The sequence below is a fragment of the Amblyraja radiata genome, chromosome 47 (genome assembly GCF_010909765.2).
Source record: "Amblyraja radiata isolate CabotCenter1 chromosome 47, sAmbRad1.1.pri, whole genome shotgun sequence".
Taxonomy (NCBI): Eukaryota; Metazoa; Chordata; class Chondrichthyes; order Rajiformes; family Rajidae; genus Amblyraja; species Amblyraja radiata.
The window spans coordinates 4,674,200-4,700,831 of record NC_046002.1 but is presented as its reverse complement, the minus strand read 5'-3'; the positions used below and the strand labels follow the sequence as shown (position 1 = coordinate 4,700,831).

Below are 26,632 nucleotides of genomic sequence, written 5' to 3'. Positions count from 1 at the left end.
ACCCTCAGTCCTGATATAGAATCTTGACCTGAAATGTTGACAATTTCTTCTCCTCCCCACCCCTTACCAACAACAAAGGCTGGTCGACTCGCACCCCCCCCCCCCCCCCCTCCCCTTCTCCAGATTCCAGCATTTGATAGTGCCTTAAAGCAAAAAGGCAACGCAAGTCCGTATCCAAATTTGAACTGGAGGGAGGGATAATAATAATAATAATAATAATGGATGGGATTTATATAGCGCCTTTCTAATACTCAAGGCGCTTTACATCGCATTATTCATTCACTCCTCAGTCACACTCGGTGGTGGTAAGCTACTTCTGTAGCCACAGCTGCCCTGGGGCAGACTGACGGAAGCGTGGCTGCCAATCTGCACCTCCGACCACCACCAATCACTCACACACATTCACACACATTCACACACAGGCAAAGGTGGGTGAAGTGTCTTGCCCAAGGACACAACGACAGTATGCACTCCAAGCGGGATTCGAACCGGCTACCTTCCGGTTGCCAGCCGAACACTTAGCCCATTGTGCCATCTGTCGTCCCAGAGGATGAACTATAATGGAAGAGAAGGATTTTATCTTGGGTCATAAAATAATGACTACATTTGCCCTTTGCCCTGTTATTTTTGCTGATCCACTTTATGGAATTCATTTGAAGGCCTCGATAGATAACTATCCTTTGGCTGTGCGTCGGTTCAGGTGCTCAGGCACCATATCCTTCTGGCTTCCCGCCCACATTCCACACGTCAGCAGGCTGCTGTCTGCGCGGAGTTTGCACGTTCTCACCGTGATTTCGTCCCAGATCTTCGGTTTCCACCCACACTCCAAAGACGTGCAGGTTTGTAGGTTAATTGGCTCGGTATAAAATGTATTGTGGCTTGTCTCTTGTGCGTAGGACAGTGTAAGTGTGCGTGGATCGCTGGTCCGGTGTGGACTCGGTGGGCCGAAGGGCCTGTTTGTCTCCGCACTGTACCTCTAAACTAAACTAAGCACAGAGGTTGGTAAGTTCAAGTTCAAGTGAGTTTATTGTCCTGTGTTCCTGATAGGACAATGAAATTCTTGCTTTGCTTCAGCACACAGAACATAGTAGGCATTTACTACAAAACAGATTAGTGTGTCCATATACCATGATATAAATATATACACACATGAATAAATAAACTGATAAAGTGCAAATAACAGAAAATGGGTTATTAATAATCAGAGTTTTGTCCGAGCCAGGTTTAATAGCCTGATGGCTGTGGGGAAGTAGCTATTCCTGAACCTGGTTGTTGCAGTCTTCAGGCTCCTGTACCTTCTACCTGAAGGTAGCAGGGAGATGAGTGTGTGGCCAAGATGCAAATAACAGATAATTGATTATTAATAATCAAAGTTTAAGAAGGAACTGTAGATGCTGGACAATAGATAATAGGTGCAGGAGTAGGCCATTCGGCCCTTCGAGCCAGCACCACCATTCAATGTGGTCATGGCTGATCATCCCCAATCAGTACCCCGTTCCTGCCTTCTCCCCATATCCCCTGACTCCGCTATCTTTAAGAGCCCTATCTAGCTCTTTCTTGAATGTTTCCAGAGAACGGCCTCCACCGCCCTCGTGAGGCAGAGAATTCCACAGACTCACAACTCTCTGTGATAAAAGGTGTTTCCTCATCTCCGTTCCAAATGGCTTACTCCTTACTCTTAAACTGTGTGTGTGTGGCCCCTGGTTCTGGACTCCCCCCAACATCGGGAACATGTTTCCTGCCTCTAGCGTGGAAAAAAACTCAGCGGGAGAGGTTTCCTTCGCCCCATAGATGCTGCCTCGCCCGCTGAGTTTCTCCAGCATTTTTATCTACCACAGAGGCTGGCAATGTGTTCAAGAAGGAACTGCAGATGCTGGAAAATCGAAGGTACACAAAAAAGCTGGAGAAACTCAGCGGGTGCAGCAGCATCTATGGAGCGAAGGAAATAGGCAACGTTTCGGCCCGAAACCCTTGAGGAAATAGGTAACGTTTCGGGCCGAAACCCTTCCGGGTTTCGAGCCCGAAACGTTGCCTATTTCCTTCGCTCCATAGATGCTGCTGCACCCGCTGAGTTTCCACAGCTTTTTTGGTAATGTGTGTCTTGTTCTTGCATTTCAAAGCAGGTTAATGATTAATTGCTAAGGTATTGTATACAGTTGAAGTTACTGTTTGCCACAGATAACCTGCTGTTAATATTACAACACAAGGTTGTACTTTGCTTCAGCACTAATGCGTTGACATTGAAGTGTTCCCTGTACGTGTTAAAAGTGGATGTAATGGAAATAGCAAGAAATGTATGGAGCCCCATTCCTTGATTGACCTTAACTAGGTTTTGATTGAGTTCTCCAGGTCATTGACTTTAATTTTGCTTTTTTTTTTAGCTGAGAGAGCCTGACCTCAAAAACACAGAATGGACGGTGGCCACGTCGATCAAAATGCGGCAGACAAACAGGCACCTGTGGACTACGGGGTCCAAATACGTTTCATCGACAACCTCCAGGGCACCCACAAAGTCAAGAAACCCAAGAAGAATTCGGCCAAGTCGGGAACCTACGGCGTGGTGGTGAGAGTCCAAGGGATTTCGGGCCAGCCGTTTGTGGTGTTGAATAATAGCGACGGAGCCCCGACAGCGCCTGGAGCCTCTGGCAGAGCGGATGGGAGCATTAAGGACACTGTCCGCGAAGGGAACGGCGACATTGTAGCCGGCGCGCAGACACGGAGAGCGGGCGCCAGAGCAACTGAGTTTGAAATGCCGGAAAACCCTTACGGAGAACCCCCCGCGATCCCGCCACGGCCCCACGCTGATTCCCAGTTCACCAGCTCTGACGAGGAGACTGGCTCCAAACGTTACACGAAGCTCTACGACTCGAACGTGTACGCGCCGAATAACAAAAGCCTCCTCCCGTACGCAAGCGACGACGACCGCTCGTCCTTGCCTCGCCGGAAGCCCGGGCACCAGGAGGACCAGTTGAGGAAGTTTAATTCTTATGGATCGTTGCTCATTTCCGATGACGTGGAGTTCTCCAGAGAAGCCGGGCCGAGCTACCAGTATTTGCCCGGAGAAAGGCCGGGCTTCAGGGCCCCAAGTCCTGCTGTTTCAGCCAACGGTGAGAGATTGGTGAACAATCTGAATGAAAGAAGTCGGGGGAGCTTGGATCACAAGCACCCGGAAAAGCCGTGGCCTAATGCCGGATATAATTCCACAAATTTGCTGCAGCCGGCGGCCAGAGCTTCCTCTGTCACTGATATATCATTGAAGCCGGGCGAAGCCAGTGAGATAGACACCAAGCCTCTTTCATCCGTGGATTCCCTGATTAGTAAATTCGATGGCAGTGGCGGGCAGCAGAGGGGAAGAACGGCGAGGCATAATCGGATCTCGCCCGAAGAACGCCGGCGTTCGCGGAGCCTCGATAACCGAAAACCGCAGCTGGACGCGAGGAGAGAAGTTGAGGCTAACCATGGGTATGAGACCAGTGATAGCCAAAAGCCTTACCGCTCCAGTGACATAATGGATGTCGGCAGAGACTTCCAATCTGCCAGGATCTTGGAGACCAAGCCTGTCGTGGCCACGAAGGAGTCTCTCTCCCCGATCCAGTTCACGTCTCAGTCTTACGGTTCAGATAAAGGTTACACCACTGGATTTCGGAACAAAGACCAAGGGCTCCTTCCGGCCTTCAATGCATCCAGCCTCCCAAGGAAATGGAACCAGAACCAAATGGAAATTGAACCCATCGTGGAGAAGGATCATAAAGCTGTCGTCTTTGCTGAACAGAATATAGAGGTATGGGGAATTTTATAGGCAACTAGACCAAGTGCAGACCCGTTGGGTCTGCTCCCCCAACGCAGCCGTTCCCTACCCGTAGCCCCCACGGGAGACGTGGTCCTCCAACTCAAGCGGCTCGGGAATCAGCAGTGCGGCAGTTTTTAAATGACGTCTTTGAGGCGAGATACGGGCGCCAGCAGCCGTTATGGTCGCTGGCCAGCAGGAGGCGACAAAATGAGTGAGTGGGGGTGGGGGGGGGGGGGAGAAGGAGTTTATTAAAAATGTGTGCGTAAACACGACGTAATTTAATGAGGAGTGGATACTTGGAATGAAAAGTGAAATCTCTACCGAAATGGAAAAAAACTCGGCGTTTCTGGGTCTGACGTTGGCGTAGCAACGAATCAAAGGCTGGCAGCCACAAGTCAGAAACACACACACAGCCAGCCACAGAGTTTTAATATTATATAGATAAGTTGCTTGCATGTGTAGGCAGGGCCGGATTTAGATGAAGAGAGGCCCTAAGCTGTTCCACTCGTGAGGCCCCCTCCGCGTTGGTTTTCAGCGCTGGCGGCGAGGCAGCCATGGCGGCCAAATCTCCCACAATTCAAAGCGAGGGAGAAAGTGCCCAGCGCCGACCAGTTGCCGTTGCAGTGCGCATGCGCAGGGCGGCCGATGATGTGCTGGCCGTGGTTGCGCGCATGTGCAGGGGGGGGAGGATGTGCAGGCCGCAGCAAGGCGCATGTGTAAGGCGGCCTGCCGTGCCGGCGGATGAGGAGCCAGGCGGCCCGGACACGGATAGCGGGGGGAGATGGAGAGAGGGGGGCCCCGCCCAGAGTTGAACGGTAGGTGTCCTGCCTTGGCCAGAGACCCCCCCCTAGACCTCGAGGCCCTAAGCTTCAGCTTGTCTAGCTTGCAGGTAAATCCGGCCCTGTGTGTAGGAAGGAACTTCTTCTTGTTCCTCGTGTCCAGCAGTTGTGTAAGGGTGGCCATCCGCTCTGTGATATTCCAGCAAAGAAACCATGAGAAAACTGAACCTTTTTTACTACTCATAATTCTTGAATGCATGCTTCTAGTTATGGCGGGTGAACAAGAGCAAAGGACAAGGGCCTGTCTCACTTGGGTGTCATTTGCGCGTCATTTACGCAACATCATTTTTCACACAGAGAGTGGTGAATCTCTGGAACTCCCTGCCACAGACGGTAGTTGAGGCCACAGTTCATTGGCTATATTTAAGAGGGAGTTAGATGTGGCCCTTGTGGCTAAAGGGATCGGGGCATGGAGAGAAGGCAGGTACAGGATACTGAGTTGGATGATCAGCCATGATCATATTGAATGGCGGTGCAGGCTCGAAGGGCCGAATGGCCTCTACTCCTGCACCTATTTGCTATGTTTCTATGGTCCAGAACCAGGGGCCACACATAGTCTTAGAATAAAGGGGAGGTCATTTAAGACTGAGGTGAGAAAATACTTTTTCACCCAGAGAGTTGTGAATTTATGGAATTCCCTGCCACAGAGGGCAGTGGAGGCCAAGTCACTGGATGGATTTAAGAGAGAGTTAGATAGAGCTCTAGGGGCTAGTGGAGTCAAGGGATATGGGGAGAAGGCAAGCACGAGGTTATTGATTGGGGACGATCAGCCATGATCACAATGAATGGCGGTGCAGGCTCGAAAGGCCGAATGGCCTCCTCCTGCACCTATTTTCTATGTTTCCGGCCACCTTCTATATCAACGTTTTTCCGGTCGGTCAGTGACGGTTGACGGTCGGTGGTTGCAGAATTGGCTACATCAGTCGGTCACTGTGGTGTCTGTCAGTTTCTGTTGTCAGCCTTGCCTGGGATGTGCCACTTGGGGGCTTCTGCTTGCATGTGTAGGAAGGGACTGCATATGATGCTTTAAACCAAAGATGGTTTAAACACAAAGCTGGAGTAACTCAGCAGGTCAGGCAGCATCTCTGTTGAAAAGGAATAGGTGACCATTCAGGCCTGCCTCAAAAAGGCTGGCAGTATCATCAAAGACCCACACCATCCTGGCCACACACTCATCTCCCTGCTACCTTCAGGTAGAAGGTACAGGAGCCTGAAGACTGCAACAACCAGGTTCAGGAATAGCTACTTCCCCACAGCCATCAGGCTATTAAACCTGGCTCGGACAAAACTCTGATTATTAGTAACCCATTTTCTGTTATTTGCACTTTATCAGTTTATTTATTCATGTGTGTATATATTTATATTATGGTATATGGACACACTGATCTGTTTTGTAGTAAATGCCTACTATGTTCTGTGTGCTGAAGCAAAGCAAGAATTTCATTGTCCTATACAGGGACACATGACAATAAACTCACTTGAACTTGAGACCCTTCTTCAGAATGAGAGTCAGGGGAGAGCTTGCATTTTCCTTTAGTTAAGAAAGAACTGCAGATGCTGGAGAAACCGAAGGTAGACAAATGCTGGGGAAACTCAGCGGGTGAGGCAGCATCTTTGGAGCGAAGGAATAGGTGACGTTTCGGGTCGAGACCCTTCAGCATTTTTGTCTAACTTGATGAATTAGATAACTTTCAGTTTTTCTGTCTGTGATCACATATTCCATGATTTTTGAGGATTTTAATTCAGATTCTGTGCAATTCACATTTACAATCTTGAATTATCTTTTAAATTCTTACTTGTGTTCACAGTTAAAATGCACCCCTGACCTTTTGAGGGACCAGAAAGCGCACTCTCCTGCCAGCGAGGATCTTACAAAGCAATTAATTTTCGGCCTACTAAAGGAAGGGTAAGTTCTCAACGGAGGTTTAGACCCATCATCATCTTCCTGCGTATGGCGTGCACAGTCTAAAGTTGTAGGTCAACTTGTTCCATTTGATCTATTTGTTCCTGCACGTCGGGTTGATTGCGTTAGTGGGAACAAGGTGAACCACGTGAAGGTTGCAATCACCCACCACAGAGAGTGGTGAGTCTGTGGAATTCTCTGCCTCAGAGGGCGGTGGAGGCGGGTTCTCTGGATGCTTTCGAGAGCTAGATAGGGCTCTTAAAGATAGTGGAGTCGGGGGATATGGGGAGAAGGCAGGAATGGGGTACTGATTGGGGATGATCAGCCATGATCACATTGAATGGCGGTGCTGGCTCAAGGGGCCGGATGGCCTACTCCTGCACCTATTGTCTATTGAGTTGACCAAGACATTTTCAAAATAATATAAGAAATGCCAAACGTTGTGAAAGGGAAGATGTGGTGTTTCAACTTATGAAGGAGAAACTAGAGGCCCTCAAGACCATGCAGTGAGCAGGAGAACATTTTCATGGGTTTTGAGAAACTTTTGAGCGGGCTTTTGTGGATTCTGATTGAGTTGATCGCACGGGTGAACTTCTAGGGAACTTGGATGAGTACGTGATGGAGAGGTTACGGTTGTGCTGAGAGCGGGAAATGAGGAAGGAGCATCAACTAGAATATTAACACTGGCATGTTTCAGCGTTGCAGTCTGTTGCACAGCTTGCATGATTCTGTGTAAATAGACAATAGGTGCAGGAGTAGGCCATTCGGCCCTTCGAGCCAGCACCGCCATCCAATGTGATCATGGCTGATCATCCCCAATCAGTACCCCGTTCCTGCCTTTTCCCCATATCCCCTGACACCGCTATCTTTAAGAGCCCTATCTAGCTCCCTCTTGAAAACATCCAGAGAACCTGCCTCCACCGCCCTCTGAGGCAGAGAATTCCACAGACTCACCACTCTCTGTGAGAAAAAGTGTTTCCTTGTCTCCGTTCTAAATGGCCGACCCCATATTCTTAAACTGTGGCCCCTGGTTCTGGACTCCCCCAACATCGGGAACATGTTTCCTGCCTCTAGCGTGTTCAAACCCTTAATAATCTTATATGTTTCAATAAGATGCCCTCTCATCCTTCTAAACTCCAGAGTGTACAAGCCCAGCCGCTCCATTCTCTAAGTAAATATTCCGGTTATATCTTCCTTTCCTCCCTTTCCAATGTTCCAAGTCTCTGATAATTCCAGCACAGGTGGAAATTTCACTCTTGCCCATTTCTCTTTGAGAGAATCCAAACTTTTAACTATGTTCCCAAGTGCTCAAGTCAGAAGATAGACACAAAATGCTGGAGTAACTCAGCGGGACAGGCAGCATCTCTGTAGAGAAGGAATGGGTGACGTTTCGGGTCAAAACCCTTCTTCAGACTAAAGGGGCTGTCCCACTGTACGAGCTAATTCAAGAGCTCTCCCGAGTTTAAAAAAAAAATCAGACTGGAGGTAAGCACGTAGAATGTACGTCGGAGTTCGTGACGTCTCTTAGCGGCTCGTAAAGCTAACGGCAGGTACTCGGGAAACGCGGTAAGCTCGTGAAGATTTTTCAACGTGTTGAAAAATGTCCACGAGAGCCCCGAGTACCTACGAGCGGCTATTACCGTAATTCTCTGAGTTCGAATCGGGGGTCACAGTTTAAGGATAAGGGGGAAATCTTTTAGGACCGAGATGAAAAAAACATTTTTCACACAGAGAGTGGTGAATCTCTGGAATTCTCTGCCACAGAAGGTAGTTGAGGCCACAGTTCATTGGCTATATTTAAGAGGGAGTTAGATGTGGCCCTTGTGGCTAAAGGGATCAGGGGGTATGGAGAGAAGGCAGGGATAGGATACTGAGTTGGATGATCAGCCATGGTCATATTGAATGGCGGTGCAGGCTCGAAGGGCCGAATGGCCTCTACTCCTGCACCTATTGTCTATGTTTCTATGAAACTCGGGAGAACTCTTGAATTAGCTCGTACAGTGGGACAGCCCCTTAAGGATGGGTCTCATCTGCAGCTCCTTCCTCAACATATATGCACGTACTTCCCAATAACTATGCCACATTTTCCCTGTAACGTGATCCATTCAAGTTTTTACTTGCATTGTCTGTTAATATGTCATTCCTAATATTGTGATGTTTATTTCTAGGAGTGTTGAAAGTGATAATTTCTTGAAGAAGAAAGCGAACCTTGTCTTTGACAAACTGCAAGATACCAAAGTAAGACATTGTGTGGAAACAAAAACCTGCAGATGTTGGTTTTCAACAAAGATAGACAAAAATATTACCCTCGGCCCACCGAGTCCGCACCGACCAGCGACCCTTGCACATTACACTATCCTACACACACTAGGGACAATTTACAATACCAAGCCAATTAACCTACAAACCTGCACATAGAAACATAGAAACCTGTACATAGAAACATAGAAAATAGGTGCAGGAGGAGGCCATTCGAGCCTGCACCGCCATTCAATGTGATCATGGCTGATCATCCAACCAAGTATCCTGTACCTGCCTTCTCTCCATACCCCCTGATCCCTTTAGCCACAAGGGCCACATCTAACTCCCTCTTAAATATAGCCAATGATAGAACATAGAAATTAGGTGCAGGAGTAGGCCATTCAGCCCTTCGAGCCTGCACCACCATTCAATGTGATCATGGCTGATCATCCAACTCAGTATCCTGTACCTGCCTTCTCTCCGTACCCCCTGATCCCTTTAGCCACTAAACTAAATTTAAAGTAGCTCTTTCATCCCAATAACCCTTTCTGGCTTAAGCCCTCCCTTCACCACCTCCAGTTTAAATTCCATTTGGAATATTTTGGAGGACCAAGAAACCAAGAGCCACATCTAACTCCCTCTTAAATATAGCCAATGAACTGTGGCCTCAACTACCTTCTGTGGCAGAGAATTCCAGAGATTCACCAATCTGTGTGAAAAATGTTTTTCTCATCTCGGTCCTAAAAGATTTCCCCCTTATCCTTAAACTGTGACCCCTTGTTCTGGACTTCCCCAACATCGGGAACAATCTTCCTGCATCTAGCCTGTCCAACCCCTTAAGAATTTTGTAAGTTTCTATAAGATCCCCCCTCAATCTTCTAAATTCTAGCGTGTACAAGCCAAGTCTTATCTTATGGAAACTCACAAAATTCTTAAGGGGTTGGACAGGCTAGATGCCGGAAGATTGTTCCCAACGTTGGGGAAGTCCAGGACAAGGGGTCACAGTTTAAGGATAAGGGGGAAATCCTTTAGGACCGAGATGAGAAAAACATTTTTCACACAGAGAGTGGTGAATCTGTGGAATTCTGTGGTTTCTACATCTTTGGAGCGTGGGAAGAAACCGAAGATCTCGGAGAAAACCCACGCGGTCACGGGGAGAACGTACAAACTCCGTACAGGCAGCACCCATTGTTAGGATCGATCCCGTGTCTCCGGCGCTGCAAGCGTTGCAAGGCAACAACTCTACCGCTGCGCCACCGAGCCACCCTACGGCCCATATCACTCTGAACCTGTCCTATCCGTGTACCTGTCTTAAATGTTTCCTAAACCAGCCCAACTTCTGGTACTGTGGAGAGAATGAAATGGGATTGGTGTAAATGGGTGCTTGATGGTTAGTACAACTTGATGGGCCGAAGGGTCAATGTTCAAGTACTTGGAGGCTTGTGAATTTTGACGATCTTTCTGTTTCTGCCTCGGGTACTTCTTCTTTCGTGTGGCGTGCACAGCCTAAAGTTGTAGGTCAACTTGTTCTATTTGATCTTCTGTGTGTGCACATAGAGCTGATTGCATCAGTCGAAATAGGGCGGACCACGTGAAGGTTGCAATCTTCCACCCCTTCCTTGGGTACAATCTTGAGTTATAGTAACAGTGCTGTATAGTCCTAGGTTGAGACCCTACGCCATGTACCACGGTCACGATACAGCTTAATTCTTTTGCCTCACCTAATTTTCTTCATGTTAATTCCAGTATACAGAGTTATCGCCTGATATTGGGAGGCTTGCTGCTCAGAAGAATGATTTGGAGAAGAAGGTCACTGGATTGCAGCAAAAACTGGAAGAACAATTAACAGTAAGAACTCTTAACTTCTCAACAACGCGATTCAAATTTTCCATTACAGGACAGCTAAGCCATCTCAATTATCCCGCAGTTCTGCTCCACCCTCCTCTCAAGTGTTACTCTGCAGACTTGTGATTATTTATACTGCTCTTAGCCTTGGACTCTGAGCCCTCACGGGTATCTGTACCAAAGAACCTATAGCGGAGCAAGATAGACCACTCCTGCTAAATGCAATGGGCTGACGTGTAGTACGCAACGGAGCGGAACGTGGGCCTTTTTTTCATCCATTTCAGTAACCCGACCCGACTCGCAGTGTAATCAACGTTGTGGGGGGATAGTTTGTGTTAATAAATTATAATTCTGAAAATGAGGAGAAGATTTTTCCCAAATAACTTTTATTTTTACAAGGATGTTTCCGTAACCGACTTCCGTCTGGGCGATCGTTTCGCCGAACACCTTCTCCGCTCGGTCCGCAATAACCTACCTGACCTCCCGGTGGCTCAGCACTTCAACTCCCCCTCCCATTCCCAATCCGACCTCTCTGTCCTGGGTCTCCTCCATTGCCAGAGTGAGCAACACCGGAAATTGGAGGAACAGCACCTCATATTCCGCCTGGGGACCTTGCGTCCGGATGGCATGAACATTGAATTCTCCCATTTTTGCTAGCCCTTGCTGTCTCCTCCCCTTCCTTAACCCACTAGCTGTCTCCTCCCACCCTCCCGTCCGCCCGCCCTCGGGCTCCTCCTCCTCCCTTTTTTTTTCCTTCTGCCCCCACCCCCCATCAGTCTGAAGAAGGGTTTCGGCCCGAAACGTCGCCTATTTCCTTCGCTCCATAGATGCTGCTGCACCCGCTGAGTTTCTCCAGCATTTTTGTGCACCTTCGATCTTCCAGCATCTGCAGTTCCTTCTTGAACACATCCGTCTGCTAGGGATCAAAGCTATCTTTGCTAGGGATCTATGGGATCTTTGGTGCGGAGACGGAAGCCGGTTACGGAAATGGGGCTGAAAATTACCCGTGAATCTGCCCATGACCTTACTATGTCTTTTTCGTCGAGTGATCTATCTTGCTCGCTGTAGGATCTTTGATCTAGTCCGCCCTACCCTACTGTTTTAAAGTCCGAACTTTAAAGACCACGACACTCCCTCTTCTCCCCTCTCCCCTCAGGCAAGATGTGCAGAAGTGTGAAAATGCACAGATTGACAGACTCTTTCTTCCAAGCTGTTATCGATATTTACAAGCAATTACTTCAACGATACTCTATTAAACAATGTAACATACAGCTTTTAGTATTTTTAGTTTGCAGTAACAACTTTTAACAATAACTAAAGTTTCAGCCGTTAGAAAGAACTTTGTATTTGAAAACAACTCGTTTCATGTAGTGACCATTAGGTGGTTGGAGTGAATCCCTTAGTTTAGAGATACAGCGCGGAAAGAGACCCTTCAGCCCGCCGAGTCTGTGCCGACTAGCAAATCCCCGCACACTAACACTACCCTGCACACACTAGGGACAATTTACATATATACCAAGCCAATTAGCTTCATTTGGAGTGTGGGAGGAAACTGAAGATCTCGTAGAAAACTCGCGGGGAGAACGTACAAACTCCATACAGACAGCACCCGGGTCTCTGGCGCTGTGAGGCAGCATCTCTATCACCGTGCCTCTTGTATTTAGTATATTTAAGTTGCAGTAACATAACCACACATTTACAGCTGTTAAAAATAACTTTTTAGGGTTTCTTTCTGGAGTATGGGGTACAATTTTGGTCGCCTAATTATAGGAAGAATGTCAACAAAATAGAGAGAGTACAGAGGAGATTTACTAGAATGTTGCCTGGGTTTCAGCAACTAAGTTACAGAGAAAGGTTGAAGAAGTTAGGGCTTTATTCTTTGGAGCGCAGAAGGTTAAGGGGGGACTTGATAGAGGTCTTTAAAATGATGAGAGGGATAGACAGAGTTGACGTGGATAAGCTTTTCCCACTGAGAGTAGGGAAGATTCAAACAAGGGGACATGACTTGAGAATTAAGGGACAGAAGTTTAGGGGTAACATGAGGGGGAACTTCTTTACTCAGAGAGTGGTAGCGGTGTGGAATGAGCTTCTGGTGGAGGCAGGTTCGCTTTTATCATTTAAAAATAAATTGGATAGTTATATGGACGGGAAAGGAATGGAGGGTTATGGTCTGAGCGCAGGTATATGGGACTAGGGGAGAATACGTGTTCGGCACGGTCTAGAAGGGTCGAGATGGCCTGTTTCGTGCTGTAATTGTTATATGGTTATATGGTTTTGTCTGAAGAAGGGTCTCGATCCCAACCGTCGCCTATTCCTTCGCTCCATAGATGCTGCCTCACCCGCTGAGTTTCTCCAGCATTTCTATCTACCTTTTGCATTTGAAAGCAACCTCTTGTCTCGTGGAGTGACCACTAGGTAGCTGGAGTGAATCGCTCACTTGGTTACAGCAAACAATCAGCAAAAACGATCACCATTTTTACCACATGGTCCGTTATAACGAGAGTTATCTGCATACCTATGTAATTAGCGCACGCGCTCAGCAAAAGTGTAACAACTTGCCTCAACCTACACTAATAAGTATGAAGTCTGACGAAGGATCTTGACCCAAAACGTCGCCTATCCATGTACAGCGTGATGCCTGATTGGCGCAGACTCGGTAGGCCCTGTATCTCTAAAGTTGGTGGCGCTACGGTTGAGTTGCTGCCTTACAGCGCCAGAGATCCTAACTACGGGTGCTGTTTGTATGGATTTGTACATTCTCCCTGTGACCGTATGCGATTTCTCCCCACACTCCAAAGACGTGTGGGTATGTAGGTTAATTGGCTTTGGTAAAAATTATAACTTGTCCCTAGTGTGTAGGATAGTGCTGGTATAGATGGATGGATGGATGGATGGATGGATGGATGGATGGATGGATGGATGGATGGATGGATAGATGGATGGATTTATAGATGGATGGATTTATAGATGGATGGATTTATAGATGGATGGATTTATAGATGGATGGATTTATAGATGGATGGATTTATAGATGGATGGATTTATAGATGGATGGATTTATAGATGGATGGATTTATAGATGGATGGATTTATAGATGGATGGATTTATAGATGGATGGATTTATAGATGGATGGATTTATAGATGGATGGATTTATAGATGGATGGATTTATAGATGGATTTATAGATGGATGGATTTATAGATGGATTTATAGATGGATGGATTTATAGATGGATGGATTTATAGATGGATTTATAGATGGATGGATTTATAGATGGATTTATAGATGGATGGATTTATGGATGGATTTATAGATGGATGGATGGATGGATTTATAGATGGATTTATAGATGGATGGATGGATGGATTTATAGATGGATTTATAGATGGATGGATGGATGGATTTATAGATGGATGGATTTATAGATGGATGGATTTATAGATGGATGGATTTATAGATGGATGGATTTATAGATGGATGGATTTATAGATGGATGGATTTATAGATGGATGGATTTATAGATGGATGGATTTATAGATGGATGGATTTATAGATGGATGGATTTATAGATGGATGGATTTATAGATGGATGGATTTATAGATGGATGGATAGATTTATAGATGGATGGATAGATTTATAGATGGATGGATAGATTTATAGATGGATTGATAGATTTATAGATGGATGGATAGATTTATAGATGGATGGATAGATTTATAGATGGATTGATAGATTTATAGATGGATGGATAGATTTATAGATGGATTGATAGATTTATAGATGGATTGATAGATTTATAGATGGATTGATAGATTTATAGATGGATTGATAGATTTATAGATGGATTGATAGATTTATAGATGGATTGATAGATTTATAGATGGATTGATAGATTTATAGATGGATTGATAGATTTATAGATGGATTGATAGATTTATAGATGGATTGATAGATTTATAGATTGATAGATAGATTTTATTGCCACACAACCAGGGTCGGTGGAAATTTGGGTTGTCAGCAGCGGTACAATAATAAAGAACACACAATAAAACTAACACAAACATCCACCACAGCATTCATCACTGTGGTGGAAGGCACAAAAATTTGGCCAGTCCTCCTCCATTTCCCCCCCGTGGTCAGGACCAGAGTCCAGAGTCAGTCCAGGATCGGCTCTTCCTCACCGGAGACCGCGGCTTTAGATTGTTGTAGGCCGGCGGTCGAGATTTAAAGTCCCCGCCGCAGCCAGAAGCACCGCAGACTGCAGGGCCGGCGGTCGAAGCTCCCCTCCAGGGGTGATGGTAAGTCCATGCCGGACCCGCGGTAGAAGTTGGCCGCGGGCCGGCAGTGATGGCTTCTTCTTCCCCCGGGTCCCCCACGAGGGATCCCGGGCTGTAGACGCCGCACCAGCTGGAGCTCTGCAGACCGCGGCTTCAGGCCGCGACTTCAGGCTGCCGGCTGCCCCGGGCCAGCGTAACGGAGCGCTCCCCTCCAGCGAGGGCTCACCCGCTCCACGCCGAGAGTCCACGCTGCGCCCGCCGCTGAAGCCCCGGGCGTGTCTCCGGGAAAGGCCGCGTCGATCCTTGATGTTAGGCCACGGGGGAGGCGACCTGGAAAAAGTCATCTCTCCATGGAGGAGGCGACCGAAGCGGTTTCCCCCTTACCCCCCCACACCACCCCCCACACAAAACACACGAAGAAACACAAAATACACACTTTAAAACATACTAAAAAATAAAAAAAAAGCTGGAAAAACTGACGCGCTGCTGACATGGCTGCACACAGTGGAGCGCCCCCTACAGACTAGGGGGGCGATGGCTGGTCGGCGCGGACTGAGTGGGCCGAAGGGCCCGTTTCCAGCGCTGTATCTCTAATGTCCGTTGAGGCGGCTGGTCGCAGGTGCAGCACCTAGTGGCGGCCACCTGAAATGGAACAAAAGAATGCAGGAATAATAATAATAATATCTTTTATTGTCATTGCACATCAGTGCAACGAGATTTAGTATGCAGCTTCCAACCAAAGTAAAAGAAAAGTAAAATAAATAAATAAGCTGTGTGACGTGACCATTCGAGGGAGACAGTCCAGAGGGGGTGGGGGGCACTCAGCAGGGCCGGTTCAGAGCCGCTATAGCTCTGGGAAAGAAGCTGTTTCTGAGTCTGGAGGTTCGGGCGTAGAAGGCCTTGTAACGTCTGCCGGAGGGAAGTAGTTCGAACAGTCCGTTACAGGGGTGTGAGGAGTCTTTGTGGATGCTGACCGCCTTCCTGAGGCACCGCGTGTGGTAGATGCCCTCCAAGGCTGGTAGCTGTGTCCCAATGATCCTCTGTGGACGACGTGCTGAAGAGCTCTCCTCTCCACCCCCGTGCAGCTGAGATACCACACACAGAGATGCCATGTGTTAGGATGCTCTCTGTGGTGCAGCGGTAGAAGGTTGTCAGCAGCTGTTGGGGCAGACCAGTCTTTTTTAATGTCCTCAGGAAGAACAGTCGTTGCTGTGCCTTCTTGACCAGGTTGCTAAATAAAGGTTGCTGTAGGTATTCCTTCGAGAATATAGGGTTTCGACCTGAATCGTCGCCTATTTCCTTCGCTCCATAGATGCTGCCTCACCCGCTGAGTTCCTCCAGCATTTTTGTCTACCTTCTATTTTTCCAGCATCTGCAGTTCTTTCTTAAACAGAACGATCCCGGGAATGAGTGGGTTAACACATGGTGAGGGTTTAACGGCACTGGGCCTGTCCTCGCTGGTGTTTAGGATGGGGGGGGGACCTCATTGAAATGTACCAAATAGTGAAAGGCCTGGATAGAGTGGATGTGGAGAGGATGCTTCCACTAGTGGGAGAGTCTAGAGTCGAGGACCAGAGGGCACAGACTCAGAATTAAAGGACGTTCCTTTAGGAAGGCGACGAGGCGGAATTTCTTTAGTCAGAGGGTGGTGAATCTGTGGGATTCTTTGCCACAGACGGCTGTGGAGGCCACAAGCCAGTAGATATTTTTAAAGCGTTGATAGATAGATTCTTGATTAGTTCAGGGGTTATGGGGAGAAGGGGGTTGGAGGGAGAGATAGATCAGCCGTGATTGAATACTTATTCACTGCCTCCTGGCATCTTGGGCAGCAACAAAGGTCCTCCACTCCTGTCTGTTCTGGGCTAGCTTCTGGACACTACCCCAGGTCAGGTATTCATCCTAGCTTCTGTCGGCAGCCCTGGAAGTCCATCACGCCCAGTAGTGTTGGTTCCTTCAGTTGCTGTTTCCGTAACATATTTGTTTTACGAGACGGGGGGTGTTAGCCCTGTGCCCAACCCCCAACCTGGAGGACCAGTGGATTGCTCTTTCTCTCGCCTCTCCCCTTCGACCTGTCCAGCATGGGAGACCCTAACAGGAGACAAATCTCCCGCTGACGTAGCTCTAGGGGTCACTAGGAGACACGACAAGGTTGCATGATTGAATGGCAGAGTAGAATTGATGGGCCGAATGGCCTGATTCTGCTCTTGATCAGTTCTATGTATGTATTCAGTATTCAGTATTTAATTTAATGATATTTTAACTGAGTACTTACATACACAGATGAAACGGAAAAAAATGTTTCTCAATCAGTTCCCATCAGTGCGGTTATTAAAACAGAATAAATACATATAGCTTTACAAATTAAAATGACCATTTCTAAAAGTAGGCCTGAAAATTGAAATAAAAACATACATTCAGACCGAACCGTGGCTTTACTTCGACAGGTGCCTAGATGTCAAAGTATGGGCAAGGTTAGATGTGTTAGTGTGTGATATATACCAACACATCTAACATTGAGGGGGGATCTTATAGAAACGTACAAAATTCTTAAGGGGTTGGACAGGCTAGATGCAGGAAGATTGTTCCCGATGTTGGGGATGCCCAGAACAAGGGGCCACACACACAGTTTAAGGATAAGGGGGAAATCTTTTAGGACCGAGATGAGAAAAACATTTTTTTTTCACACACACAGAGAGTGGTGAATCTGTGGAATTCTCTGCCACAGAAGGTAGTTGAGGCCACAGTTCATTGGCTATATTTAAGAGGGAGATAGATGTGGCCCTTGTGGCTAAAGGGATCAGGGGGTATGGAGAGAAGGCAGGGATGGGATACTGAGTTGGATGATCAGCCATGATCATATCGAATGGCGGTGCAGGCTCGAAGGGCCGAATGGCCTCTACTCCTGCACCTATTTTCTTTGTTTCTATCAGCCATGATCATATTGAATGGCGGTGCAGGCTCGAAGGGCAGAATGGCCTCTACTCCTGCACCTATTGTCTATGTTTCTATATTTCTATATGGGGAGGGGACACAGTACGTTAACCAGTCTTATTGCCTGTGGGAAGAAGCTGTGGAGCATCCTGCTGGTTTTGCAGCTGATGTTCCTGTACCTCCTCCCAGATGGCAGAATGGAGAAGATGTGGTGGCGATGGATGATTTAGTCTTTATTTGTTAAAATTGATATATTCTCCATTTTTCTTGCTTGGCCACCTGCGACTTGTGCAGAATCGTCAGCGGGTGGGCTCTGCGGCGGAGGATGCGAACACGATGGTACTGCAGGACATGCGTCTGCAGCTGGAGGAGAGCGTTGAGGAGCGGACGCAGTTGCACTCGCTGTACCAGAAGAATAGGAAGGAACTCCAGCACCATATTGAAGAGTAAGGGCGTGTGGCTGGCTCACTCCGTTTCAACTCCTCCATTCATTCCTTGCTTCCCACAACAACGCAACCAGCAACCGATCACAAACCCATAAGAGAGAACCAGTGGATGTGTTATATCTGGACTTTCAGAAGGTTTTCGACAAGGTCCCACATAAGAGATTAGTATGCAAACTTAAAGCACACGGCATTGGGGGTTCAGTATTGATGTGGATAGAGAACTGGCTGGCAGACAGGAAGCAAAGAGTAGGAGTAAACGGGTCCTTTTCAGAATGGCAGGCAGTGACTAGTGGGGTACCGCAAGGCTCAGTGCTGGGACCCCAGCTATTTACAATATATATTAATGATCTGGACGAGGGAATTGAATGCAACATCTCCAAGTTTGCGGATGACACGAAGCTGGGGGGCAGTGTTAGCTGTGAGGAGGATGCTAGGAGGCTGCAAGGTGACTTGGATAGGTTGGGTGTGTGGGCAAATGCATGGCAGATGCAGTATAATGTGGATAAATGTGAGGTTATCCACTTTGGTGGCAAAAACAGGAAAGTAGACTATTATCTGAATGGTGGCCAATTAGGAAAAGGGGAGATGCAACGAGACCTGGGTGTCATGGTACACCAGTCATTGAAAGTAAGAGGGAGTTGAAAGTAGACATGCAGGTGCAGCAGGCAGTGAAGAAAGCAAATGGTATGTTAGCATTCATAGCAAAAGGATTTGAGTGTAGGAGCAGGGAGGTTCTACTGCAGTTGTACAGGGTCTTGGTGAGACCACACCTGGAGTATTGCGTACAGTTTTGGTCTCCTAATCTGAGGAAGGACATTCTTGCTATTGAGGGAGTGCAGCGTAGGTTCACCAGGTTAATTCCTGGGATGGCGGGACTGTCATATGCTGAGAGAATGGAGCGACTGGGCTTGTATACACTGGAGTTTAGAAGGATGAGAGGGAATCTTATTAAAACATATAAGATTATTAAGGGTTTGGACACACTAGAGGCAGGAAACATGTTCCCGATGTTGGGGGAGTCCAGAACCAGGGGCCACACACAGTTTAAGAATAAGGGGTATGCCATTTAGAACGGAGACGAGGAAACACTTTTTCACACAGAGTTGTGAGTCTGTGGAATTCTCTGCCGTGGAGGCCGGTTCCCTGGATGCTTTCAAGAGAGAGCTAGATAGGGCTCTTAAAGATAGCGGAGTCAGGGGATATGGGGAGAAGGCAGGGACGGGGTACTGATTGGGGATGATCAGCCATGATCACATTGAATGGCGGTGCTGGCTATTGTATATCATACTCGTATAGCATAGAAAAGGATGCTTCTGCCCAGCTTGTCCATACCAACCATGTTGCCCTGTTTCTGCCCTCTATCTCTAAGATGAAGTTGCGAGTGGCTATCTTGCCGTTTATTTGTTCATTCTTTTTTCCCCAAGTTCGATGTCGTTGAAGATGGAGAAGGATACGTTGGAAGCGGAGATGAGAGATTTACAGGAAGAAATGTTGATATTGCAGAAGGAGCTGAGGAGTGTCCGAAATTCTGCAGAAGATGATGAAGACCAAGAAGTCTTACAAGTATGCGTATGTTCCTATGCATGTTTAAGGGGCTGTCCCACTTGTCACAGCCGCAGCAGGTGGCCGGAAATTTTTCAACGTGTTCAAAATCCAGTGGCGACCTGAAAAAGGTACGACTCTTATGGGCGACTACTCGCGACCATACGGGCGTGACGCCCGTATGGTCGCGAGTAGTCACCCAAAGAGTCGTACCTTTTTAGAAGGATGGGAGGGGATCTCATTGAAACGTATAAGATTGTTAAGGGTTTGGACACGCTAGAGGCAGGAAACGTGTTCCCGATGTTGGGGGAGTCCAGAACCAGGGGCCACACACACACACAGTTTAAGAATAAGGGGTAAGCCATTTAGAACGGAGACGAAGAAACACTTTTTCTCACAGAGAGTTGTGAGTCTGTGGAATTCTCTGCCTCAGAGGGCGGTGGAGGCCAGTTCTCTGGATGCTTTCAAGAGAGAGCTAGATAGGGCTCTTAAAGATAGCGGAGTCAGGGGATATGGGGAGAAGGCAGGAACGGGGTACTGATTGGGGATGATCAGCCATGATCACATTGAGTGGCGGTGCTGGCTCGAAGGGCCGAATGGCCTACTCCTCTGTCTATTGTCCGGAGATGCTGTCTGACCCTGGTGGACACAGAATGCTGGAGTAACTCAGCGGGTGAGGCAGCATCCCTGGAGAGAAGGAATGGGCGACGTTTCGGGTCGAGTTACCTGAGTTGCTGTCTGACCTTGCCTAAGTTACTCCGGATTCTTGTGCCTATCTTCGGCTTAAACCGGCATCTTTCGTTCCATCGGGACTGGAATTGAAATGTCTTGACCGTCAAGAGGATTAAGGATGCACTAGAATACTCGGGAAACGTTGAAAAATGTCCACGAGAGCCCCGAGTACCTACGAGCGGCTATTGCTGTAATTCTCCGAGTTCGAATCGGGGGCCACAGTTTAAGGATAAGGGGGAAATCTTTTAGGACCGAGATGAGAAAAACATTTTTTACACAGAGAGTGGTGAATCTGTGGAATTCTCTGCCACAGAAGGTAGTTGAGGCCACAGTTCATTGGCTATATTTAAGAGGGAGTTCGATGTGGCCCTTGTGGCTAAAGGGATCAGGGGGTATGGAGAGAAGGCAGGTACAGGATACCGAGTTGGATGATCAGCCATGATCACATTGAATGGCGATGCAGGCTCGAAGGGCCGAATGGCCTACTCCTGCACCTATTTTCTATGTTTCTATATGGGGAGACGGGGTACTGATTGGGGATGATCAGCCATGATCACATTGAATGGCGGTGCTGGCTTGAAGGGCCACATGGCCTACTCCTGCACTTATTGTCTATTGAGACTGTATTGACTTTTGACAGGAGTTGACAAGGACCAAAGAGGAGCTGGATATGGTAGCCACTGCGAAAAAGACCACGGAAGACATCCTGAGGCAGAGGGAACGGGAGCTGACAGCGCTGAAGGGGGTTCTGAAGGAAGAAGTCAGCAGCCATGATAAAGCGATGGAAGATCTTACAGCCCAGTATCAGAAGGATATGGAGCAGCTGAGGAAAAATATTGATGAGGTATCTCGGGTGAGTGGAAATTCGTTCCTGTTAAACCATTTTCTTTTTCCTAATTAGACACAAAATGCTGGAGTAACTCAGCGGGGCAGGCAGCGTCCCCTGGAGAGGAGGAATAGGTGAGACCCTTCTTCAGACCCGAAACGGCACCCATTCCCTCTATCCGGAGATGCTGCCTGTCCCGCTGAGTTACTACAGCATTGTGTATCTATCTTCGGTGTAAACCAGCATCTGCAGTTCCTTCCCACACATCAAGTAACCCTTGCATCCCCCCCTCTCTCTCCATCTTTCCTCCACCCAAGTTGTACCAGCTTCAAAGTCGTCTCACTATCTAACTCGTTCTCACCTAACGCAGCACTAACAGTGTCTATCTTTGGTTTAAACCAGCATCTGCAGTTACTTGGTGTGCGCTGAAGATAGACACAAAATGCTGGAGTAACTCAGCGAGACAGGCAGCATCTCTGGATAGAAGGAATGGGTGACGTTTCGGGTTGAGACCCTCTTCAGACTAACGTTTTGGGATGAAACCCTTCTTTAGACTGACGTTTCTGGACAAGCCCCTTCTTCAGACAGATGTTTCTGGACAAGCCCCTTCTTTGGACTGACGTTTCGAGTTGAGACCCTTCTTTAGACTGACGTTTCTGGACAAGCCCCTTCTTCAGACAGATGTTTCTGGACAAGCCCCTTCTTTGGACTGACGTTTCGAGTTGAGACCCTTCTTTAGACTGACGTTTCTGGACAAGCCCCTTCTTCAGACAGATGTTTCTGGACAAGCCCCTTCTTTAGACTGACGTTTCGAGTTGAGACCCTTCTTCAGACTGACGTTTCGGGTTGAGACCCTTCTTCAGACTGACGTTTTGGGACGAAACCCTTCTTTAGACTGACGTTTCTGGACAAGCCCCTTCTTCAGACTGATGTTTCTGGACAAGCCCCTTCTTCAGACTGATGTTTCTGGACAAGCCCCTTCTTCAGACTGATGTTTCTGGACAAGCCCCTTCTTCAGACTGATGTTTCTGGACAAGCCCCTTCTTCAGAATGATGTTTCGGGTTGAGACCCTTCTTCAGACTGAAGTTTCGGGTTGAGACCCTTCTTCAGGCCCTAGTGTCTAAAGGGATCAGGGGGTATGGAGAGAAGGCAGGTACAGGATACTGAGTTGGATGATCAGCCATGATCATATTGAACGGCAGTGCAGGCTCGAAGGGCCGAATGGCCTACTCCTGCACCTATTTTCTATGTTTCTATGTATGGAGAGAAGGCAGGTACAGGATACTGAGTTGGATGATCAGCCATGATCATATTGAATGGCGGTGCAGGCTCGAAGGGCCGAATGGCCTCTACTCCTGCACCTATTTTCTATGTTTCTACGTCTGGAGGAATTCTACTTCAGAAGAGTCCAGACTCTTCGTCTGTCCATTTCTGTTGCTGCCTGGCCTGCTGAGTCCCACCCAGCAGTTTGTTTCTTATTTTCCTTGTGTTCCCAGCATCTGCACCCTGGTAAATTCATTACCGACATTACAAACGGGTTGGATTAGGGTCGACAGTTTGCACTTGTAGTCAATTACCTCTTCCAGACAATCATTCTGTCGTGGGCCACCGTTTGGTTGTCAGTGAAACACGTTTTGTTCCCCTGCACAAACAGTGCTCTGATTGTATTATCAGAATGCTGTCTGGAAAGTCGAGTAGATAGGGATGTAGAACACATATTTAGCACTGACAAAACAAAGCACTGAGTAACTGTGGCATCGTCTGGCTTCTAATTGGCGTGGCAGATGGAGGAGGAGGAGGAGGAAAAGAGAATGCATACTACCCCTAACCCAACCGCAAATTTAAGGAACAGTGCCTCATGCTTGGGCAACTTACACCCCAGTGTGAACATTGATTTATCTTAACCAAGTAACCCTTGCATCCCCTCTCCCTCCGTCCCTCCCCCACCCGAGTCATTGTACCCGTTTCAAAGTCCTCTTGTCTCATTATCGGTAGACAACAAATGCTGGAGAAACTCAGCGGGTGAGGCAGCATCTATGGAGAGAAGGAATAGGTGACGTTTCGGGTCGAGACCCTTCTAGTGGAATGAGGCAAAAGAATCAGTAAGGTACACAAAAAAGCTGGAGAAACTCAGCGGGTGCAGCAGCATCTATGAAGCGAAGGAAATAGGCAACGTTTCGGGCCGAAACCCGGAAGGGTTTCGGCCCGAAACGTTACCTATTTCCTTAAGGGTTTCGGGCCCGAAACGTTGCCTATTCCCTTCGCTCCATAGATTCTGCTGCACCCGCTGAGTTTCTCCAGCTTTTTTGTGTACCTTCGATTTTCCAGCATCTGCAGTTCCTTCTTAAACAAAAGAAACAGTAATATGTGTACCTTTGATTTTCCAGCATCTGCAGTTCCTTCTTAAACACAGTAATATATAATCAGGTGGACAGTCAAACTATGTGTAGAAAAGAACTGCAGATACTGGTTTAAACCAAAGATAGACACAAAGCTCGAGTAGCTCAGCAGGTCAGACAGCATCCTTGGCGAGAAGGAATAGGTGATGTTTCGGGTCGAGACCCTTCTTCAGACTGAGTCGGGAAGGGGAAACGAGAGATGGAGGACAAATGAATGAAAGATATGCAAAAAAAGTGGTCTACAGAAGGTTCTCGACCTGAAACGTCACCTATTCCTTCTCTCCAAAGATGCTGCCTGGCCCGCTGAAATACTCCAGCTTTTTTGTGTCTTATCTTGTGTCCTCTCTGGAATGATTGCTCTGTCCTAAATGGGTGAGTTGAAGGAATAAGATATGATTTGGAAAATGATGAGATCTTCCTCTCTCTCTCTCTCTCTCTCTCTCTCTCTCTCTCTCTCTCTCCTTCCTGAATCAAGAATCAGCAGAATATCGAATCGGAGAAGCAGAAGGTGAACTCGACCGTGCGGAACCTGCAACGTCAGCTGCAGGAGAGCACAGAGGAGAGCGGCCACTGGAAGGAGATGTTTCAGAAAAACCGCGAGGAGTTGCGCAATAGCAAGCAAGAGTAAGTTCGCCGCTGCTCGTCACTGGGATTTAGAGAGCCATCGGGCCATCTAGCTTGGTAACGGGTCCTTTGGCCCTCCTTGTCCATCTCGACCAAGTTGGCGTTGGCATTCTGAAGAAGGGTCTTGACTAGGGTCGCCAACGTTCTCAAGTTCAAGTTCAAGTGAGTGAGTTTATTGTCATGTGTTCCTGTATAGGACAATGAAATTCTTGCTTTGCTTAAGCACACAGAAAATAGTAGGCATTTACTACAAAACAGATAAATGTGTCCATATACCATGATATAAATATATACACACATGAATAAATAAACTGGTAGTGCAAATAACAGAAAGTGGTTGCTAATAATCAGAGTTTTGTCCGAGCCAGGTTTAATAGCCTGATGGCTGAGGGGAAGTAGCTATTCCTGAACCTGGTTGTTGCAGTCTTCAGGCTCCTGTACCTTCTACCTGAAGGTAGCAGGGAGATGAGTGTGTGGCCAGGATGGTGTGGGTCTTTGATGATACTGCCAGCCTTTTTGAGGCAGCGACTGCGATAAATCCCCTCGATGGAAGGAAGGTCAGAGCCGATGATGGACTGGGCAGTGTTTACTACTTTTTGTAGTCTTTTCCTCTCCAGGGCGCTCAAATTGCCGAACCAAGCCACGATGCAACTCGACTGAAATAAGGGACAAGAGGGACAAGAGGTCAAAATACGGGATAAATTCCCGACGGCAATTCGTCGACCGACTGGGCCGTGGCTGGGTGAATGATGAGCTGGCCCGGTGCGCTGGACTGCACGCAAAGCCCAGCCGGCGGGCCAGCTGAGGAGTTTTGGCCTGGGGGCCGGCAGCCCGCACAGTCCGGCGCTCCGTCCAACTCGCGAACCGACGGTCGGCCGTGAGCAGGAGGGATGGTGGTGGTGTCGGCGGTCAGCGAAGGTCGGACTGACAGCTTGCCGAGCGGCCGACGGGGCCACGGGCGAGGCACTGCTGCTGCTGCTGCTCTCCATGGGCTGCACTACGTCGGGACGGGTGAGGCGGGGCGGGGTCCGACCCGACAGTCCCCTCGACCCGAGTAGCAGCGGCCAAATATGGGACACGGGCGGTCCCATACGGGACAAACCGATTTAGCCCCAATGTACGGGATGTTCCGGCTAATACGGGACAGTTGGCAACCCTAGTCTCAACCCGAAACGTCACCCATTCCGTCTCTCCAGAGATGCTGCCTGTCCCGCTGAGTTACTCCAGCACTTTGTGCTGATCACCTCCCAACATAATTAACCACATGGGTACACAAAATTGCTGGAGAAACTCAGCGGGTGCAGCAGCATCTATGGAGCGAAGGAAATAGGCGACGTTTCGGGCCGAAACCCTTCTTCAGACTGATTAACCACATCCTTTGTTTTCCCCATCTGTAATGGAGCCAGAGCTGAACAAAAAGCTCAGTTTCAGGATCACTCCCTTATTGATTTAGTATGAGTCATCCCTTTAAAATGAACGACTTCTACATTCAGTAAACAGAGCAGTGGAGGCCAGTACAGGCCTCTCTCTCCATGTTCTCCGGAGATAAGCACACAATGCCGGAGTAACTCAGCGGGACAGGCAGCATCTATGGGGAGCAGGAATGGGTGATGTTTCGGGTCAAGACCCTTCAGAATGAGAGTCAGGGGTGGGGAAAACTAGAGATATGGAAGGATACAAAGAGATGCCAGATGTGAAAAGGACAGATCAAAGAGGAGACAATAGACAATAGGTGCAGGAGTAGAGGCCATTCGAGCCAGCAGTGCCATTCCATGTGATCATGGCTGATCGTCCACAATCAGTACCCCTGTTCCTGCTTTCTCTCCCATATCCCTTGATTCCGTTAGCCCTTGCCATAGAGGGAGTACAGAGAAGGTTCACCAGACTGATTCCTGGGATGTCAGGACTTTCATATGAAGAAAGACCGGATAGACTCGGCTTGTACTCGCTAGAATTTAGAAAATTGAGGGGGGATCTTATAGAAACGTACAAAATTCTTAAGGGGTTGGACAGGCTAGATGCAGGAAGATTGTTCCCGATGTTGGGTAAGTCCAGAACACGGGGCCACACACGGTTTAAGGATAAGGGGGAAGTCTTTTAGGACCGAGATGAGAAAAACATTTTTTTTTCACACACAGAGAGTGGTGAATCTGTGGAAGGTAGTTGAGGCCAGGCTATATTTAAGAGGGAGTTAGATGTGGCCCTTGTGGCTAAAGGGATCAGGGGGTATGGA

General features: G+C 47.9%; 1 protein-coding gene across 2 annotated transcripts in view; it reads left to right on the top strand.

Moving 5' to 3' along the window:
- Positions 1–26,632, top strand: part of LOC116968876 (cingulin-like) — a 64,895-nt gene that overhangs the window by 24,429 nt on the left and 13,834 nt on the right. Inside the window, exons 3-10 of one of the 2 annotated variants that reach the window (XM_033015852.1) lie at positions 2,382–3,781; positions 6,438–6,535; positions 8,701–8,770; positions 10,520–10,621; positions 18,124–18,275; positions 19,700–19,838; positions 21,190–21,402; positions 24,251–24,399. In XM_033015852.1, the coding sequence (XP_032871743.1) occupies positions 2,411–3,781; positions 6,438–6,535; positions 8,701–8,770; positions 10,520–10,621; positions 18,124–18,275; positions 19,700–19,838; positions 21,190–21,402; positions 24,251–24,399 (2,294 nt within the window). In that variant the 5' untranslated portion in view covers positions 2,382–2,410. The remainder of the gene's footprint in view (positions 1–2,381; positions 3,782–6,437; positions 6,536–8,700; positions 8,771–10,519; positions 10,622–18,123; positions 18,276–19,699; positions 19,839–21,189; positions 21,403–24,250; positions 24,400–26,632) is intronic. The other variant, XM_033015851.1, reaches the window with a different exon arrangement.